General features: G+C 38.0%; 1 protein-coding gene across 1 annotated transcript in view; it reads left to right on the forward strand.

The window, feature by feature from the left end:
• Positions 1 to 7407: 7407 nt before the first annotated feature.
• The window catches only part of tbc1d19 (TBC1 domain family, member 19), a 203743-nt gene continuing 190488 nt past the window's right edge, over positions 7408 to 20662 (forward strand). Inside the window, exon 1 of the mRNA XM_039751260.1 lies at positions 7408 to 7615. Within this exon, the coding sequence (XP_039607194.1) occupies positions 7520 to 7615 (96 nt within the window). The 5' untranslated portion in view covers positions 7408 to 7519. The remainder of the gene's footprint in view (positions 7616 to 20662) is intronic.

A 20662-nucleotide genomic window follows, 5' to 3' on the forward strand; every position in this document is an offset into this window, starting at 1 on the left:
GCAGCCAAGTGTGAAGCCGCGGGGATGAGAGTCAGCACCTCTAAATCCGAGGCCATGGTTCTCAGCCGGAAGAGGGTGGAATGCTCTCTTCAGGTTGGGAACACATTACTGCCTCAAGTGGAGGAGTTCAAGTATCTCAGGGTCTTGTTTCATGAGTGAGGGAAGAATGGAGCAGGAGGTTGACAGACGGATCGGTGCAGCATCTGCAGTAATACGGGATCTGCAACAGTCCGTCGTGGTGAAAAGAGAGCTGAGCCAAAAGGCGAGGCTGTCGATTTACCAATTGATCTATGTTCCTACCCTCACATATGGCCACGAGCTTTGGGTAGTGACGGAAAGAGCAAGATCGTAGATACAAGTGGCCGAAATTAGTTTTCTCTGCAGGGTGGCTGGACTTCCCCTTAGAGATAGGGTGAGGAGTTCAGTTATCCGGGAGAGACTCAGAGTAGAGTCACTGCTCCTCCACATTGAGAGTAGTCAGTTGAGGTGGTTTGGGCATCTGGTTAGGATGCCCCCTGGACTCCTCCCCGGGGGGGTGTTCCAGGGATGCCTCACTGGGAGAAGGCCACGGGGCAGACCCAGGACATGCTAGAGGAATTATATCTCCCGGCTGGCCTGGGAATGCCTCTGGGTCCTCCCAGAGGAGCTGCAGGAGGTGGCCGGGGAGAGGGAGGTCTGGGCTTCCCTGCTTAGGCTGCTGCCCCCGCGACCCAACCTCGGATAAGCGGTGGATAATGGATGGATGGTATTTTCCCTCAATGGCAGTTTGACACATTTCTTTCTTTCCTCCAATTCTTTTTAAGTTTCTTAATCAGGTACCCTTTCAGGTTGTAGTTTACCACTAAATAAACACAGGTTTTTGTACACCATTTTCACTAATCACATTGCTCTTGTGCTTTGTGAATAATTTCTCACACTATAGAAAATAATGGACAATCTTCACTAATTATTACAAGGCACTGAAAACTACCTATCACAAATATTATACTTGTAAGACCTCTTTTAGATGAGATGGTTGTAATCGTGTGATTAGTGATGAAGGATTTTGTACTGTATTGCCTGCAAGTAACAGAACTGGGCTCCATTTTATCAAAAGGCATTCTATAACTACAAATAAAGTTTGCACTTGCAGATCTTTTATTTACCTGAGAGAGGTTCTATATCCACACATCTATAAAATCAATATATTTACTAACTATTCACTTTACTATACACTTCTGTAATGCCAGGTATGACTTCCTTTTGCCCCCTGAACAGCAGACACAGATTCAACAAGGTATTCTGGTCCACAATAACTCGATGTAATAAACCCCAGACTATCATCACACATTTACTGCAGTTTTTCTGTAACACATTCTAGTAGTCTGCTATTCCGCCTTTTTCCAAAAAGTGTTCTGGATGACTATGGAGGTCCCTCATGTTCATGGAAGCACCCTGAGATTATCCATGCTTTGGTCATTATTTATTTGAAAAAGGTAGACTTTTGCCATAAAGAATTGCACATGATCAACAACAATGCTTAGGTATACTGTGACATTTAATTCATATTAAGAAGTCTAATGTGAGCCAAGAAATCATTTTCCACACAATTACACAACCATCACCAGAGAGTACTGTTGACACAAGTCAGAATGAATCCATGGATTAATAGTGCTTACGCCAAATTCTGACCACAGCATCTACCCACAATAGGTGAAACTAAGATTTGTTAGACCAGGTGAAATTTAAAAAACAAAAATCTTTCTTTACACATTTTGATGATCATATGTCCACTGTGGTTTTCATCTTCTTATACCTAGTGGACTGGAGTGAAAGGAGTGTTTTCTGCAGCTATAGCCCTTCTGTTTCATAACTCTGGTGTTGGTGAATCCTTGTGCCTTTTTCTGTGCTTTTTGTGAATTTCTGGATTTTTGACTTGTTTGCTCTTTTGTTGATGTTGTTTATGTTGCCTTGGATTTCTGTTTTGGGACATGTTTGCCTTAGATTGCCCTTGTTGGCAACTCCTTGCTTAGTGTTCCCCATGGAGCTTAATGAATTTACACAGCTCTTGATGTAATAATCTTGCATATCAATGCTAGCTGGGGTTTGATGGTGATATCCCCCTCTAGTGGGCATTACTGGAAGTGTTTGAGACTACATGCTTTGGAAATGCAGTTCACAATACTGTACTATGTCTGCGTACTTATATATTGAACTTCAATGACATGAACTGTTATTTGGAGTGGAAAGCTACTGTATATGCCTAAATGAGCATGTATACCTAGAAAGGTGACCACCAAATGCATATGCTCTCGCTTTCTTCTCGGTACTCAAATAAGGTACTTGATGCCATTGCCCTACTGCCAAGTTGTTTTGCCTGCCTAAGGTAAAGTCCTCTTTGATGGAGGATCACAGGAATGGTCGAGTAGAGGGATCCTTTCATCAGAATGGCTGGCCCAGTGCTGACTCAGCTATGGAATGGCCAATAGGGGGAGGCAGTTTAATGGCCGAGGTCTCCAGGATTCTGAACAAATCCAAATCGTATGATATAATATCATCTAATGTTGAATTCTGCTCCATACTTGTAATATTTCTAATGCACTATTAAATTGTACTGAGGATTACTGTTTTGTGTATTGTATTGTATTTACCTGCCTTTTTGCCACAAACTGCATGCCGAACATATCTGGAAAAGGGTCTCTCTTTGAACTGCCTTTTCCAAGGTTTCGTCTAGTTTTTTCCCCTACTAGGGTTTTTTTTGGGAGTTTTTCCTTGTCTTCTTAGTGAAAGGTTAAGCAAAACGATACTTTGTCTTCTTAGAGAGTCAAGGCTGGGGGGCCGTCAAAAGGCAGGGCCTGTTAAAGCCCATTGTGACACTTTGTGAGATTTTGAGCTATACAAAAATAAATTGTATTGTATTGTATATGCTCAGTTTTTATTCTTTCATTATGTTGTGTGTTTATTGATGAATTTATCATCCCTGCAAATGAATTACATTCATGTTGTACTTTTCAGTGGTGAGCCAAGGGGATTATGCTTTGTCAAAGGCAATGGAAGTTTAAAAAAAGAAAGATGTTAAAAATATGTATATATATTTATCTGCATATTTAAAACTGGCAATATGGAAGGGATGACAGAGGAAGTCTTAAGGCACTGTTGTGCAGCCATCTTGTAACCCAAAAGATCCCCATGAATCAACCAGAAGTAGTGATACTGTGGTATTCGCAGGCCAAGAAAATGGTAAACATCTGTACACTATACTAATACTTGTGGTCCCCTGCAGACCTTATGAAACTATTGGAGGGTCAAAATGGTTTGAAGACAGTTAAGCTTGGGAGGGCATTAAGTAAATGGTTGCAAATGTTGTTGAATAGCACTACTGTATTATTACTTTTTGGCAGTCATTTGAGAGGTGGAATTTTGATGAAGGAAAAAAAGTTATCAACAGAAAAAGGTGTTAAAATAAAAGGAATAAAAGGATGTGCTTCTTCTCATTTAGTTTACTAAACAAGGTAAACATATCATTCATCTCTATCTATCTGCTCATTTTATACATTAGTTATTCTGCTCATAATGCACCCCTTCAATGACATGTATTCTTGTTCCTTATGCATGTATGATTCAGGTGACATGGGATCATTAGTTCAATAAACTGTGATTTTGTTATCAAAAGAATTAAGGGCAACTGAATAGCTAAATGGCAGCATAGTGGCGCAGTGGTTAGCGCTGCTGCCTCGCATTTAGGAGACCCGGGTTCGCTTCCCGGGTCCTCCCTGCATGGAGTTTGCATGTTTTCCTCATGTCTGCATGGGTTTCCTCTGGGTACTCCAGTTTCCTCCCACAGTCCAAAGACATGCAGGTTAGGTGCATTGGCGATTCTAAATTGTCCTTAGTGTGTGCGCATCCTGCAGTGGACTGGCACCCTGCTCGGGGTTTGTTTCCTGCCTTGTGCCCTGTGTTGGCTAGGATTGTCTCCAGCAGACCCCCATGACCCTGTAGTTAGGATATAGTGGGTTGGATGGATGGATGGATGAATTACTAAATAGTTTGTTTTCATTTGTTTTATTTTCTCACTCCTTGAGTAAAAAGATTTTTACTTTTGAATGAATATGAGAGACAATCTGGAACAGAACGTGTATAATTCCTAACTGTCTTTAGCATAAAATATTAGATTAATTAGATTATTATCCTTTAATGACTGATTAAATAATGATGATGTTATATTTACTGTATATTACACATGTTTAGCATGTATGGCATCTCTCTGAAGCTGTACCTAAGCAAACTCCTGTCAATCATAAAGAATCCACTACATCCACTTAACAGTGTCATCTCCAGGCAGAGGAGTAGCTTCAGTGACAGACTTTTGTCACTGTCCTGCTCCACTGACAGACTGAGGAGATCATTCCTCCCCCACATTATGCGACTCTTCAATTCCACCCGGAGGAGTAAATGCTAACATTATTCAAAGTTATTGTCTGCTTTTACATGCATTTTTACTACTCTTTAATTTAATATTGTTTTTTTTTGTATCAGTATACTGATGTTGGATTATGTGAATTTCCCCTTGGGATTAATAAAATATCTATCTATCTATCTATCTATCTATCTATCTATCTATCTATCTATCTATCTATCTATCTATCTAATTAGGAGCCAACAAGTATGAACTATTTGTGGGAAATTTCAGAATTTTAATACTTCAATGAACTTACACTGCTTATAATCATATAAAAGTATATATCTTACAAGAAAAGAAAAAATTTGAATAAGATAAGAATTGGTACTGATATGTCATTTGATGTATTGATGAATGTTTTTAGAAAGAAAGCATTGGTCACATTTTCTGTTAAAATAACTGCTTTGTTAGTAGTTAGAAGAGTTAACGTCATGATAAGTTGAAGCTTGCAGAATGGCTACAGTAAATCAGATAACCACTCTGTACAACAATGGTGAGCAGAAAAGTATCTCAGAATGTGCAACACGTCAAACCTTGAGGCAGATTGTCTACAATAACAGAAGACCACATCATGTTCCACTCTTGTCAGCCAAGAATAGAAAGCTGAGGTTGCAGTGGGCATAAGGTCTCCAAAACTGCACAATTAAAGACTGAAAAAATGCAGTCTGGTCTAATGAATCTCAATTTCTGTCAAGGTACAGAGGTGGCAGGATCTGAATTTGGTGCCAACAGCATGAATCCATGCACCTAACTTGCCTTATGTCAACAGTCCATGCTGTGGGTGATGGTTTAACAGTGTACAGAATAATTTGTGGCATACTCTGGGCCTGGTAATACCAATTAACCATCACTTGAATGCCACGGCCTATTTGAGTATTTTTGCTGACCATGAGCATCCCTTCATGGCCACAAGTTACCCATCTTCTGATGGCTATTTCCAGCATGATAATGCATAACATCACACAGCAGAAGTCATCTCAAACTGGTTACATGAACGTGACAATGAGTTCAATGTTCTTCAGTGGCCTTCCCAGTAACAGGATGTGAATGCAATAAAACACCTTTGTGATGTGGTAGAATGGGAGGTTCACAGCATGACCCTGCAGCTGATATACCTGCAGAAGTTGCATGATATAATCATCTCAACATGTGCCAGAATCTCAAAGGAATCTTGAGAACTAAAGGTGACCCTACCCAGTATTAATATAACGTTCTTAATAATCTGCAGAGTGATTGTATATTGACTTGAGTAAAGGAGTCTGCTAATTGTGAGCCTGATCAGGCTGAATGTACTCCGCAACGCAAGTAATTGGATTGTAGGAACCAGAATTAATGATTACATAAGGAAAGCGAATTTGTGTTTTCTAAAGAATTGCACAAGACAGTGAACTTATTATGTTTTTAAATATATTTATACTCATCAGAGCGCTGGAGAGTTGTGGCATGTTGCTTATTGGTTGGTCTTGCATGTAAAGCTTTCACTGTACTCTGCATATGTGACAACACTGCTACTTATACAATGAATGACAATTAATTCAGTTATAAAAAAGCTGAATAATAATAATAATAATATTGTAACAGTCCTGATAAGTTGACATCAGTCAAGGATGAGCCACCCATAGTATGAGCTGGCATTCCATCTTCAAAGCCAGCAGCAGGTGTGCCTATAAAAATGGCAACCCTTCAAAAATCACAATCAGAATTCCATCTAGTGTGGCAAATGTGTGCAGTCTTTTTAAGGATAACGTGCTACCTAATAAGTTACAATAGTAATAATGGGGAAGTATGAAGGTGTATGTGTTTGAATCTTGGCCTGTCTGTGCAGATTGTGCATATTCTCCATGAGCATGCAGAAACTATATATTTTCCCTCTTTTCCCTAAAACGTTTGTGTTTCTGTGATCTTAAATAGGAATAGGTGGAACAGAAATTGGATGGATGGACGAGTAGATAATAATTATAATTAAGTCCCAATGACCATGGGGTAACTGGGTATGAAAATGAATGCATGGATAATAAGAAATTAATTTTATCCATCCATCCATCATCCAACCCGCTATATCCTAACACAGGGTCACAGGGGTCTGCTAGAGCCATTCCCAGCCAACACAGGGCGCAAGGCAGGAACAAACCCTGGGCAGGGCGCCAGCCCCACAGGGCACATACACACCCACCCACACACCAAGCACACACTAGGGACAATTTAGAATCACCAATGCACCTAACCTGCATGTCTTTGGACTGTGGGAGGAAACCGGAGCACCGGAGGAAACCCACGCAGACACAGGGAGAACATGCAAACTCCACGAAGGGAGGACCCAGGAAGCGAACTAACTGCGAGGCAGCAGCGCTACCACCACGCCACCGTGCCGCCCAACTTAATTTTATGCATTTTTTAAACATTGATCTAAAAGTGCTTATAATAATGTAAACATGTAATAAGCAAAATTAAAATTAAATTCCTTTGCATACCATTCCATTCCATTTTCTAAGCACAATCAATCCTGAGCAGTGTCTGCTCACAAATACAGTATTAAAGACATTCTACAGTTAACTAAGTCACTTTAGAATCACCAAACCCCCTGGATGTATGTATTTGACCAGTCCTAACCTATCTCTCCAGAGCTTGTGTCCTATACTGTATGACATAATGAATGTAAAGGCACGGGACTACTAGTTCATCTGCATAGCAATTAATTTTGTGGTACAGCAAGTGGAATTGTCTTCCCCTATTTTCCTTCTTTTAATTGTTTTAAGTTCTGATCGTAATTCCCGCTTTCTCCATCATAATACACTTTGCGAATGCTCACTTAACATTAGCAAACTGATACTATTTATCAATCTGACAAATTTCCTAGCTCAAATTACCTTGCGGAGATCCTTTATGTAAGCTTCCACTGCGGTCGGATTGATTCACGGAACCTTGTAGCGGCGGTGCTTGTTTCCAGCGGCATTTGTTATATGAGACAATTAGTTGCTTGGTTACTGTTGCGGTAGGCTTGGACCTTCTGTCACTTAGATTTCTACATTTAATGCCTTAAAATCACAAATCATATATATGCAGTATTCGTAACTGGTAAGGATGGACGAAGGAACGGAGCTGTCTTCAACAATTGCGCAAATTGTCCACAAACTTAGTGGCTCTCAATTGCACTTTCAGATGGAGCGACAAGCCAAAGTGAGTACAAAATACCAACACAAAAGTAAACGTGCATCATTTGAATTTACTTTAGATCAGAGAGGTGATGTTGCGGGCTCTTTTTGTAACATACGGTAAGCAGCAGAAAGAAAAGGGGGGTGCTTGCCGTTAGCAAAACGGAACGCGATCAATTTTTCATTTTTAGTACACCATTTTTTGCATGATTATTTTTTATTTATTTTATGCAGGATAAAGCTGGTCTGGAAGACTGATGGGTTTAATTATGTATACACCCAGCCTTTAATTACTTGTCCAGATCAGGGTTACAGAGGCAGAATCGTGTCGCGGACACATCAGGCATAACTAATATTGGACAAAACATCAGCACCTCGCAGACTTAAGACCCACACCATTACTCACATATTACGTTATATGAGGATAAACAGTGAATGGGAAATTCTTTACCAGTCTAAAACCAGATGTTTCGTAATTTGGCGTGATGCCACTGCACTCCCATCCAGTGAGCGTTCCATCTCTGTGGTTGCTGCTGGAAAAAGCACCTGCACCCTATAAAAATGATTAAATTAAAATACGTCATTACACAGATAGAAGGAAAAAGAAAGCATCTCTATAAGCATACCTGCTGTATGTGCTTTAACATTTGTAATTCTGAACACTCCATTATTCAAAGTGTAAAGGTGAAGACACAGATTTTGTTGAAATTTTTTAATCATCAAGGAATTAAAATCATAACACTCATAGAATAAGAGCTTAGTAGAGTGCCCTTCAGTCATGTGTGCAGACCTTTTGGTGGGCAGTGGGAGAAGGAACACTGTTCTGGGCCAGGATTTGTTACAAATTAGTGGCCTTTTTTTGTATTTTTAATTTTAGAATCAGAATCACATCTTTCAACCAGGTTTGCATGCATTCAGGAATTTGACTCAATTTGTTTGTTTTTGACTCTCCACATACGACTACTTCCATGATTCCACCAAAGGCCACATTTTCTGGAGATGTTCATGACATTATAAGATAGCCGTAGTAAAAAAAATGACCAGTTTTAAAATAGAGGGTTTTTTGCTATTCAGTTTTTAATATTATCACTCATAATATGGCAGTTTTTCATTTTTGGGATAGCATAGTATTTTCACAAAATATGAAGTTGGAAAAGAGTTTTAAAACAATATTGGAATCATTTTTGTGCAACCTATATTTAGGGAGATATAGCCAGTAAGTCATAACCCCCCTCCCAATAAATTCAGACTTTGTTAGCTTAAATATCCCTTAATATTGATCCAACACATGTGCAATTTCAGTTCCATGGGTTACTCATATGACCAAATCAGCATGCCAAGTTTTATTATTATAATTTCTGTGATGATGAGGTCCAAAAGTGTGATGATTTCACATGGAGTTACCCATATAGCTACATGACAAACATATACATACTTGAAGAAAATGCAAAACAAGCGGTGAATACATATACCAGCATAATGCAAGGCAGCTTAAGAAATACTGAGTTAAGCACTAATTAATGTATATGTAGCCATATTGGAAGGTATTTGGGCGCCCAGCCCGGGGAGGGACAGCTGCTTTAACCATTTATGAGCTTGATGGCCTATGGAAAGAAACTACTCTTCTATCTGCTTGTTCTGGCGTAGTATAGTCTATAACACATGACGGATGGGAGAAGTTCAAAGAGAATGTTTGTTTCATGGTGCTGGAAGTTTACAGTATTTTTTAATGTAACCTCTGGGGCATTATTACAACTTTTGTAAAAATGTTTGTCCATGAATGCGCATTATGTTAGATTATCACAGGTTACACCACACCCCATCTGTCGTGCATTTACTTTATTATCTTAACACAAGATGATAAAAGAATAAATTAAGAATTCCCATCTAATTATTTGAGCTGTCGAATGGTACTTAATACCAAGGGTTCACATCACAGCACATCAAAGATTTTATTCCTTCTTAAAATGCATGTTTTGGATCAAATATTCAACAACTGATCATCTTATATTAGAGATTATAATTATTTTTGTTGCAAACCCTCAAGAATTTTATAAATGTTCTTTATTTATTTATGCATTTCATTAATAAACTCCTTTTAAGATGCCAGATTGTGCTCAGAAGCAATTAAGAAGGTTAATAGAATATTAAGTTATATAGTACTAGGGGGCTCTGTCCCATGCTCACTTCACTCGGCAACCCCCGGGGTTTGGTTATCCAGATATACAATTTAAATAGATTGTCATTTTTATTTCATTCATTTTTTATTTCTTAATATTTGCCAGTAATAAAGCTGTAGTGAATGAGTTATTTCCCCACAACCCCCAGGGCTGCTAGTGCCGTACTGCATGATCTGCATGTCGCGCTGCGTGTCGATCATTTAAAAAACCCGTACAACAACTGTCCTTTTATCTCACTTCTTTGTCTCGTCGGACGTTAAAGTGTCTCCAAGAATTTGTTTGTAAGTAGGGCATGTTGTTCAAGTAGTCTCACGGGACTTCAAAGTGTCTTCCGAGATGATCACGTCTTGTCTCCCTCCCAAGAGGTTTTTTTTTATAGTAGAGAGATGTATGGAGTACGAGTTCAAGGAGGTTTATAATGCACTGATGAAGCCTCATCTGGAGTACTGTGTACAGTTTTGGTCTCCAGGCTACAAAAAGGATATATCAGCGCTAGAAAAGGTCCAGAGAAGAGCGACTAGGCTGATTCCTGGCTTGCAGGGAATGAGTTAGGAGGAAAGATGAAAAGAGCTGACCCTGTACAGTTTAAGCAAAAGAGGATTAAGAGGTGACATGACTGAAGTGTTTAAAACTATGAAGAGAATCAGTACAGTGAATCAAGACTGTTATTTTAAAATGAGTTCATCAAGAACACGTGGACACAGTTGGAAACCTAAGGGTAAATTTCACACAAACTTCACCAAGGTTTTCTTCACACAGAGAACCAAAGACATATGGAATAAGCTATCAAGTAGTGTGGTAGGTAGGAAGACTTTAGGGACTTTCAAAACTCAACTTGAGGTGGTCTTTATAAGAATTAAATGAATAGGTCTGGCATGCTTTGTTGGACTGAATGGCCCATTCTCATCTAGATTACTCTAATATTCTAAAGACACCCAACGTTGCTGTACAATCAAAAATCAACAATTTAAAAGAACAGTTCACAAATACAATTGATAAAATATAAGATTTAAACAATATACTTATAAAAATGAGAATGCTATTCTAAAAAAAGATGCATGTTTAGCAATTTCTTAAAGGCTGGAAGTGAAGTGCAAGTTCTCAGTGATAGAAGCACATCATTCCATAGTCTTATATGAGCTAAACTGAATGCCCCGTCACCTTTATATTGTAACCTGGATGTGGGTTCATAGAGGTGTTGTGCTCCAGATGACCACAGCGATTCACAATGAATGTAGGGACAGAAAAGGTTATGGAGGTACAGAGGAGTCTAATCATGAAGAGCTTGAACTAACAGTAAAAGTACCTTATACTGTATATGGCATTGCACAGGGAGCCAATGCAGATGCTGAAGAATGGAAGTACTATGGTTCCATGATTTAGTATGGGTAAGGACCTTTGCAGCTGAGTTCTGCACATACTGTAGTCTATTCATACTATATACTATATTGAGATCTCTCAATAACAAAAAAAAAAAAGTAATTCCCTTTTGCCTTTTCCATGTTGTTCCTTTTGGATTACACATGTTTGTCTTTGTTAACAGTGACAACTTTGTCTATGGACAGAACTGGTCAGAGAGACACTCTTGTCCACACAGTTTTCTAAGTTTCAACTTAAAGAAACTAAGTTTGGAACAGCTTTGCTCAACGGGTATTGATGCAGGCAACATGGAATCAACTTTCAACAAATTAATGTTTTTTTTTTTAAAACCATAATTTAGAATGAAACTTTTTGGATATATCCACAAATGCTTGAGCACTATTCTTTGGATAGTTGAATGCAGAATGAAATACTCTTAGGAAGTCTGACACAGTCGAGGTTGCTGCCAAATCCTGTGACTCTTGTCTCCTTTTGGAATGAGCATACAAACGTGTAGACATGGAGATTTGCTGATGATTTGCTTGGGAGTAATGTGGTTGAGTTTATAAGCTGAAAATGGTGTGCATTGTGAACCTAATTGTGTAGAGGCAGAAACTGTAATACAAATCAATATGAGTAGCACATAGTTACTGTACATTTTTTGCTGTAATAATTATTATAGACCAGTGGACTACCAGCCTAAAACAAAGCACATTTGCTTACTGTTCTTCTGAAAAGAAGTGTTTTATGGTGTAAAAGTATCCACAAAAGGCACTTTAACTTCTGAGGTTCTTTTATATTGGTGGACAAGTTAATGCTGGAAATGCTTAAACTGTTAGCCTTGATTCGCAAATACATCCTACAAAATGTAACCTATTCAACATTCACTCAGGACAGGTAAGCTCAAATACAAAGCAAGAATATCTCAACAATGGCCGAGGCTAGCTGCCTCAACTTTTGATACCTTACCAAGCCACTCTGCTCATGAGGCATCCTTGCTGGGATTCACTTACGTGTCGATCCATCTTCAGATTACGTCCGGTGGAAGGGCACAATTCAGAATACCTTAGTAAGAACCAGGAACCGCTACTCCTGTTGTGTTTTTATATTCCAAAGACTACCTTTGAAATGGCTACACAGTCTAACACAAGTCAAGGGCTACTTGCTACCCCTGGCAGTATGTATCGTAAATGGACACAGTTCGTTTCATTAACAATCTTTGGTCTTTGTTAAATGTCAGTAAACACAGGACAAATTCAACAAAGTAACACTCAAAATTATTTAAATCATTACTTATGTTTATTTGAAGGCCAGGTATAAATTTTGGATATAAAAACATACAAACTGAACGATTTGAATCGGGGTCACACAGCAAGCCTCGTATCAGGTGGCTGTAGCTTTGGTTGTTGTATCAAGTGTGATGCTTTGGAGCAGAGTGGCATTGTGTAGGTGGCAAAATGCGACCAAATTGTCTTCTCTTTGTCTGGCAGTTATGACGTCTTGCTAATAATGCCTTTAAAATACTTTGTTTTGCTGACTACCTTATGTAAGATATTGCATCTGTCAAAAATTTAGAACAACCTATAAACTCCCACAGTCTGGTTTATTGTTAATTAAGTCACTTTTGAAACATGTTCAACTTAAAATTCCAAAGCCTCCATTTCACATATTCTTAAAAGCATACACATACAGTACTGGTCACTATGTCAAAGCTTAAACATATAAATTCTAATGAACAATGATTCTTGTCTAAAAATCTTATACTTATTTTCCCAGACTTCCCGTGTCTGTTTTATATACACCCCAGAATTTTACTTAATCCCATATTCAGTACTTTTGGAAAAGTACCTTATGAATGTTAATGATCTATTGTGGTCATATGTACATGCCTGTTAGTTCAGTTTCAGAACATTTTAATTTCAGAATGTCAGCTTTCCCATATCAGCTCTGAGCCCACAAGTTAAAAAAAAAAAAACACACTATCATTTTTAGCGTACTGTAAAAGCACAATTTTTTTTAAAGCATTACTAGGAGGCACAGACCTTTGGACCTAATGGTAGAAAAGGGCACTATTGAGGCAAAAGGGCAGAGGCTTGAGCCACAGTAGCCAGCCCTTTGTGCCCATCCTTTATGAATATGTCATTCACTTGTAACACAGTGGAAAATGCGTTGACTTACAGACACTTGATATTTAAATCCTATTCTGCATTGTTATTTTTACTGTTGCTTTGGAAGTCTTACCAAGAGTAAGAAAAGCACTTAAGTCGTTATTACACAGTCACAACTAATAACTGCATCTAGGTGTCCCAAAAATATTATAAATATCAGTCTAAGATTATGTTAGCCCAGTTATAAATATCTCATACTGATACTTTTTAAAACAAAGCAAGTTTTTTTGCTTAACTGACATGTCTGAACAGTTTATTCCAGAACAAAATAATTAGTATAGGTGGGGCCCTTTTCTTGTAAAATCTGTAGGATTTCTTAATTTACTTCAGTTGGAGATATCAAAATTGTCCCAGTGTGCCTGGGTGCATTGAGCCATCCTGTGGCATCCTGTTTGTGGACCCCCATTGTAATCTGATTAAGAAGCAGTGTGCTATATTGAAAACGCTTAATGTTAAAACCAGGCCAATCAGATTATTTTTAATCTTTCAGTTTCTGTAAGCAGTTTAGGTAAGTAAAGATCCTATTAAACTGGGCACTGGGCATACACATTAAAGGAGGCAATAAAAAGATTACAATGTAAAACCTCTAGTGTTGGGGGGGATACAAAGGTAGTTCTTCCACGTTGAGTCGCTTCCTGTGATTACTATGTGATTTGCCCAATTCAGAAATCTTGATTTAAGGAGGGACTAAATTCAATTATTTGAGTGGTACCCTTGGTTATTGATCTTCCCCTACAGTACCAGAGGGCTGCATTTGAATCTGTTCATTGTCTTTGGGAAGGTTACTCATTATTCCAGTTCTAGCAAGTACAATATTCCTCTTATGTCTCTAAGATGTGTATGTTTTTTGCTGCTGATTTTTGTTTGTACTAAGCATCAGGTACTTCTTGTTTTAGTGTCCAACACTAGTTGGCCAGCTTTGATGGATTCCATTTGCATTGATACCACTTTTCCATCTTTGCCATGTTCCGGTGAAACCTTTCACCATTTTCATCACTGGCTGCAACAAGATTAGCAGGGAAGAAGTTACAATCATAAAACCAAAGAATGAATGTTGCACTTCATGATTTTGTATGCTTGAAGTATGTTGTCAGTCAGGTGGACATAGGTTTGTGCTTGGTAGCTGCCTAGAGAGGTCTTAAAAGCATCCTTTGAATTTCTTCCATGCAATTTCCTCTGCCCCCATTTCTAGATTTTCATACTGCTTGTCATTGATGACTTGTCTGATTTGTGGACAGACAAAAATTCGTCTTGGCACCAGCTATTCATGAAGAAACCTGTCTCAAATATCGAAATTGTTTACTTTTCTTGTTCATCACTTTCATGAAATGTTTTATCAGTCCAAGTTACAGTATATATAAAGAGGAGGCAAGAATATCTTTCTTGGGTTGAGGTTTCACTTGGCTTTTGCTGCTCAAAGAAGTGAAATTGCAGCAGCTCCTGTTGGACACCTACTGTTCCCGCATTTTGTTTTACAATGCTAAACATTCCCAGAACTGCAAAACTACTTGGAATAATTTATTTACACATAAGGTTGAAAACTTGGCAACTGAATAGAGATTATTCAGCCATGTGAAAAAAAAACTCCTTGTGAAGAGTCATATTCTGAAGAAACTATGGACACCAAATTAGAAGCAGTCTGTACCAAGCTGAAAAGGTTTATGTTTAAACAAAATGCTATGCTCTGCCAAACAGTGGTGTCACTAGGTGCATGCGGACCACACTGGGTGACATCATAAGAGGGGAGTGACACCCAAATGACTGTCTATAAACTTTTCAGGCTGAAACAGTCTAGTATCCATGGACTGAAATCACCAAAGAGCACTTTAGCCCCTGCCTGATGAAACGATTGAGTCTCTGCACGCCATTAATAGTGGGAATTACCAGGCTGCATTAAGTGGTTAGGTGTCCATGTGTTGGTGTGCTTAAAGTATAATCGGCTGTGTGTAAAGGAGATCAATTAATACAGTCACCCAGGGGCATGTGGGGTCCTTAATGTTTCCTAGGTTACTGCACTGAGGAACATCAACGCTAGTGACACTCAAGACGCCAAAACTTTCAAAGAGATCTTGTGGCTCTTCATCTTCATTCAGTTGAGGTAAAGGAAGAACTGAGAAAATATCCAAAGAATTTGAGGAAACTTATTTGCAAAGTCTAAGGTCATGAAAACAAATATTTTTTTATTATTGTTAATAACATCTATATTAGGTTGGAAATTTGAAGGGGCAGTTGTGAGGGGCGTGGGTGCACTGTCCTAGTTTTCTTTGATCATGTCTATTAAGTCAGGGGTATGGGTCCCGTAATCTTGCCTTGGCACATGTTCTACTTTTTTTTCCCTATTACTTTAAATTAACCAGTGTTTCTTGGAATGTCTGCACTGCAAAAAATGCATCTGCAATAACTAGACAAAAAAAAAAACTTTAAATGGGAGTTGTTTTGCTTTTATTTACCAACAAAATCTGCCAATGGGGTTAGCAAAATTTAAAGTAAGCCAAATAATCGTAAATATAAATTTTTTGATAAGTTAATAATTCTTACAGTAAGGAAAACAAGATTTAATGTCATGATATAAGTACATTTTACTTTCATTTTTTTCAGTGTAAGACCTAGGATCAAATGCAAACTATGCCACTGTTCTTGATTATCTATGTCTGAAAGAAAGAAATGTGCCCTTCTGTTTTATTGTTAAACACACACTGGTTCTCTAATAAGAGTTATAAACACCATTGCCTCTGCTTTAGCCCAATCCAAGAAACACGGGGTGGCAATTCTTATTTGCCCTAGCCTTCAGGTAGAGATAATCCAAGATGATAAATCTGTAAGATTTTTTTTTTTGCGCTGATTGACATAGGACAACTCCATACAACAATACTTTCCTACCTTATATAATAAATCAAATATTACAATGTAAAGATTATGAGAGCATACTGGGATTGGACACAAATGCGTTCATAAACCCATTACTTGATAAATTTCCTGTTTTTCCTCAACGCCATATTTCTGATTCAAACCACTCATTACGCAAATTTGCCACATCTCTAAGTCTACCTGATTCATTCTATACAGTCAATTACACTTTCACTTCTGCCCCCTCTTCTCAATTATTGGAAAAATATTAGATCTTTAATTTCTTTTGAATAATAAATGTCCTTTTTTTAAAACATTCTATCCTGCTCCGCAAAAAAACAGGAGGGTGGAGTCTCTTTGCCTAATATGGAGCTCTATCACTGGGCTTTTGTGCTCTGTCAGTTATGAAATTGGCTATCTCCTCCTGACTCTCCTTCTGCCTGACTTACTATCAAGGCAAATCTGGCATTTCCTAAATTACTCTCAACCCTCCAGTATTGTAGTTTTAAACTTACATCTCACTCTTTAAAGTTGGGCCCAGTAATCTTCATATGCAGTAGAAATTTGCTATTGCATGGAGAAACATTTGCACTCATGCCCAAAATGGCATTCTCACATTCAAATTTTCTTTAACTACAGCCTTCATATTGTTGGTACAGTATATGTGTCTTTTTTCCTCCATGGAGAAACCATGATATGACATTTAGATGGATATTTAATGGAGAATATGCTCCAATCTCTCTCTTTAAAAGTATTCCGCCTGTTTTCTCTTCTATCTAAAGTTAATGTCGGCCATGCACATATATTTTAATCACATCTCTCTCATCTTCTCTTCCCAAGGCAGTGAGTCAAGACTGATAGCTGTTTTGCATAATTTACTGCAAAAGGCCTCTTACAGCCTCTTTCCAAATTATATATATATATTTATAATTATATATAATATTTATAAATATATATAATTATATATATACATGTATTTATTATATATCTTCTATCTCCTGGAACTCTTTGTTCAAAAATATTCACCTAGATTCAAGAAATCCAAATCACCAGCAAATACATTTTAAATGTGTGCACCAATTATGTATTTCCCTTTGAAGACGCTTTATACATCAGCAGCCTTATCACCTGCACTTCAGAACAGGTAATCCATGCATGTACTTGTATGGAAGGCCATCTAAGAAAAGCTAGGGTTTGCTTCTGAAAGAGGTGTTAGTGAAGCAAGCATGGGGAGCTTACTCTGTAGGCTGTTTGTGGATCTCAATGCCTCAGTGCAGTGCCAGGGACCCTATGCAGTAAATATGGCACTATCCTTTGGATGAGATGTAAAACTAAAGTCCTGACTCTCTGTGGTCTTTAGAGATCCCTGGGCATCTTTCAAAAAGAGTACGGTTTTTCCTGATGTCCTGGCTAAAGCCCATCACAACCTTGTTCATTCTGGCCCCCAATCATCCCCTGTCTCTAATTGGCTATCTCTCTCACCATGGCACCACCTAATAGCAAACATATGGTGAGCGACTTGCACAATAATAACTGCTGTTGCATCATCCAGGTGGTGCTACACATTGGTGGTGTTTGAAGTGACTTCCCACTCTCTATGTAAAGTGGTTTTGATGAGTGAGAAACCACTATACAAATTTATTAAATGTTATTATTATTATTATTACTTAATGGGATTGTCTATGGATAATTTTTGTCCGTTCTGTTGTGGTCAAATACCAGGCACTTTTATTCATACTTTCTGGGATTGTCCAGCAGTTTTTAATTCCTGATCAGCCATTTCAAATTTTATAGCCTCTATATTATCCATCAAGTTACTTGTTTCTCCTTATATGTTTCTACACTTAGATCTTTTCTAACCCCTTAACCTAAACCAGAAAAGGCTCTTTTTATTTGGTACAACTGCAGCTAAGCTAGCACTAATATCCTGGTGTAAGATCCGGTTTATACCTCAGGCTCAGAATGCATATGCACACGCATCATGACTGCCACGTGTTCCTGGTGTTGTTTTGACACGTCCTCCGAGCATGTTGTCAGAAATTAACTCGAGGCATGCACGAGTTGCAATACCAGCAAAAATATGGGTGGTGTGTTCAAGTTTAGCTATGTGACCTCAGCATCATTGTTTACTATCAACATGTGATAGCAGACTTGCAGCTCCAACAGGATTAATGGGTGTACTTTGATATTTGATGAATGGCTCAATGCGATGAAGCAAGCATCAAATTTAAATGCTGACATGCAAATGTCTTTATGGTGCTTTTCTTCATCCATTTCTCACATAAGCAATACAAGTGTCACATATTCCCCATCGTAATGATGCAATACATTTGAAGGTATCGTATACCATCTACTGTTCGCTGTTGCCGTCTTTTTTTTTTTTTTTCCCACCTTTATAGTAGCATCAGAATGCAAAGAATTTTTTATTTTTAAAATCTTTCTTCCCCCAACTCACAACATAGTGAAATTGGGTATTGTTTTCTCACTGTGATGATTTCTTGCACTGCCACCTGCTGGAATCCTCCAGATTCACTTAAAGTACACGTGCAAATATAGTCCTCAGACTCGCAGGTTGCATAGCGTTACATTATATCCCCAGCCTAAGAGTACTGATGTGGCATCCTTTACCTATTGGAAAGTTACCTTTCTTAATTGGGCTTATCTTGAACTTTCTGCAGAAAGGATTACAAGTTTAGTAATCCTTGAAAAATGGAGTGGGTGGTGTTTCTCTCTTTTTTTCCCCTAATGTACTCCAACAAAGAAGTGTAACCCTTTTCCCCCTTAGGGCAGTGTTAGGGGTTGTTGTTTTATCTACAGTTTTGGCATGTGGAATTTGTGGAAAGACACTGTATACTGTACTGAAGCAGGTCACATATATTTATTAGGTTTATTGCATCTGTTGTGCTTGGTAACAGAACTGTTTATACTTGCATAATTTTAAAATATTAAACACTATATATATGTGTTGACATGTGATTTATATGCCACATTTATATGCCACACTTTTTCTTTTCAGGCCAAAATACGTAAGATACATTCAGTAGTGTTTAAGAAGCAAAATCATTGTCATGTAGAGGTATTGATCATGTGGAATCTATCCATGACTTGTGTGCAGTTTTCCCCTACATCTCAAAAATGTACTCTTTGTTAATTGGCTTGGTGTGAGTGTATATGCCAGTGTGCTCTGAAATGGACTTGCACATTCACAAGTTGGTTATTGCCATATGCTTAATGCTGCCTGGATCTCTATGACTATGAACAGGATAAGCAGATTAGAAAATGGATGCAGCTGCAGTTCAGATTAATATATGTGCCTTATTTTTCAGAGGAGAGACTAAGGAGACAAACGTATGAGTAAAATTTCTTTAAAGAATTTCTCACCATCTCTGCTAGTTTGATAGCAAATTTCTGGGCACCGTTGTTTCATAGCTGCAACCCCCCCTATTTTTGGAGTATAAATTTTTACAGGGAGATGTACTTTCTTTAGTTGCCTTTTATGACATGCGAGATGCTATAATGGTTTCTGGAAACTTTCTAAAGCATTTAGATGCATTAGTCTACAACACCAGCTGACTCAGTCCCTGGACATTGTAAAGTTTTCCTTTTCTTCCCTTTGTCTAACAGAATGGTTTCTCTTGTTACTCTTGTTCTGCTGTTGAATTCTTAGCACTGACATCAGGGCCTTTTTGTCAGTTGAAGATAAACTACTGGTTCACTGAGTGCCACTGTAAATCACATTTTAATAAATACTACAAGAAAGAGTTTTCAAATAAAGACTTTTCATATCGAGGTGTGGTCTATAACTTCATATAATTAGTCAGCTCCAGGCTTTTTTGATCCACTAAATACTTGTAACTGCATTACATTTATTCCAGAAAAGGTTCTTGCTCTGATTTTGTTCCTGCCAAATTTGACAATGGCTCCCTGCAGTGGATGAATATGATTAGCTTCAGATTTAGAGTCTGGATTCAATGAAGTCCTCAGAGATGCATAGTTCATCTAGAAATGTAATTTGAAACCAGCAGCTTTCTAAATTGTTAGTTGCAGGATTAAAACACTTGCTGATCTGTTATGATTTCATTTTGAATTTTTGTGTTAATAAAATAATCAAATGCGTGAATGTATTTGTATTAAAACCACATTAGGTGTTAGTATCTTTTTTACTTGTAGAAGTGTATTTTAATTTTGGCAGTGTCTATGGTAACTATGGATCTCTGGCGTTTTTTCTCATTCTGCTTGGATGTTGTAACTCATGATTAATATTGTGTCTAATCTGTATTGCAGAGTGTTCCTCACATCAGCTGCAGTGCTTTTCTTCAAAACCTTGAGAAAATGTTCACATTAGGTTTAGAGATTAATTATTATCATGTATACAGGGTAGATTAAAATTCTTACTTGCATGTGTTATTCAAATGCACATAGGCACCGTTCTATGGGGGGCATAGGGGCAAAAGCCTCTCCAGTCCTGCAGCAAGTGCTAGAAAAAGTCACAATATTAAAAATGAGTTGAAAAGTCCT

Source organism: Polypterus senegalus, chromosome 4, assembly GCF_016835505.1.
Source record: "Polypterus senegalus isolate Bchr_013 chromosome 4, ASM1683550v1, whole genome shotgun sequence".
Lineage (NCBI taxonomy): Eukaryota > Metazoa > Chordata > Cladistia > Polypteriformes > Polypteridae > Polypterus > Polypterus senegalus.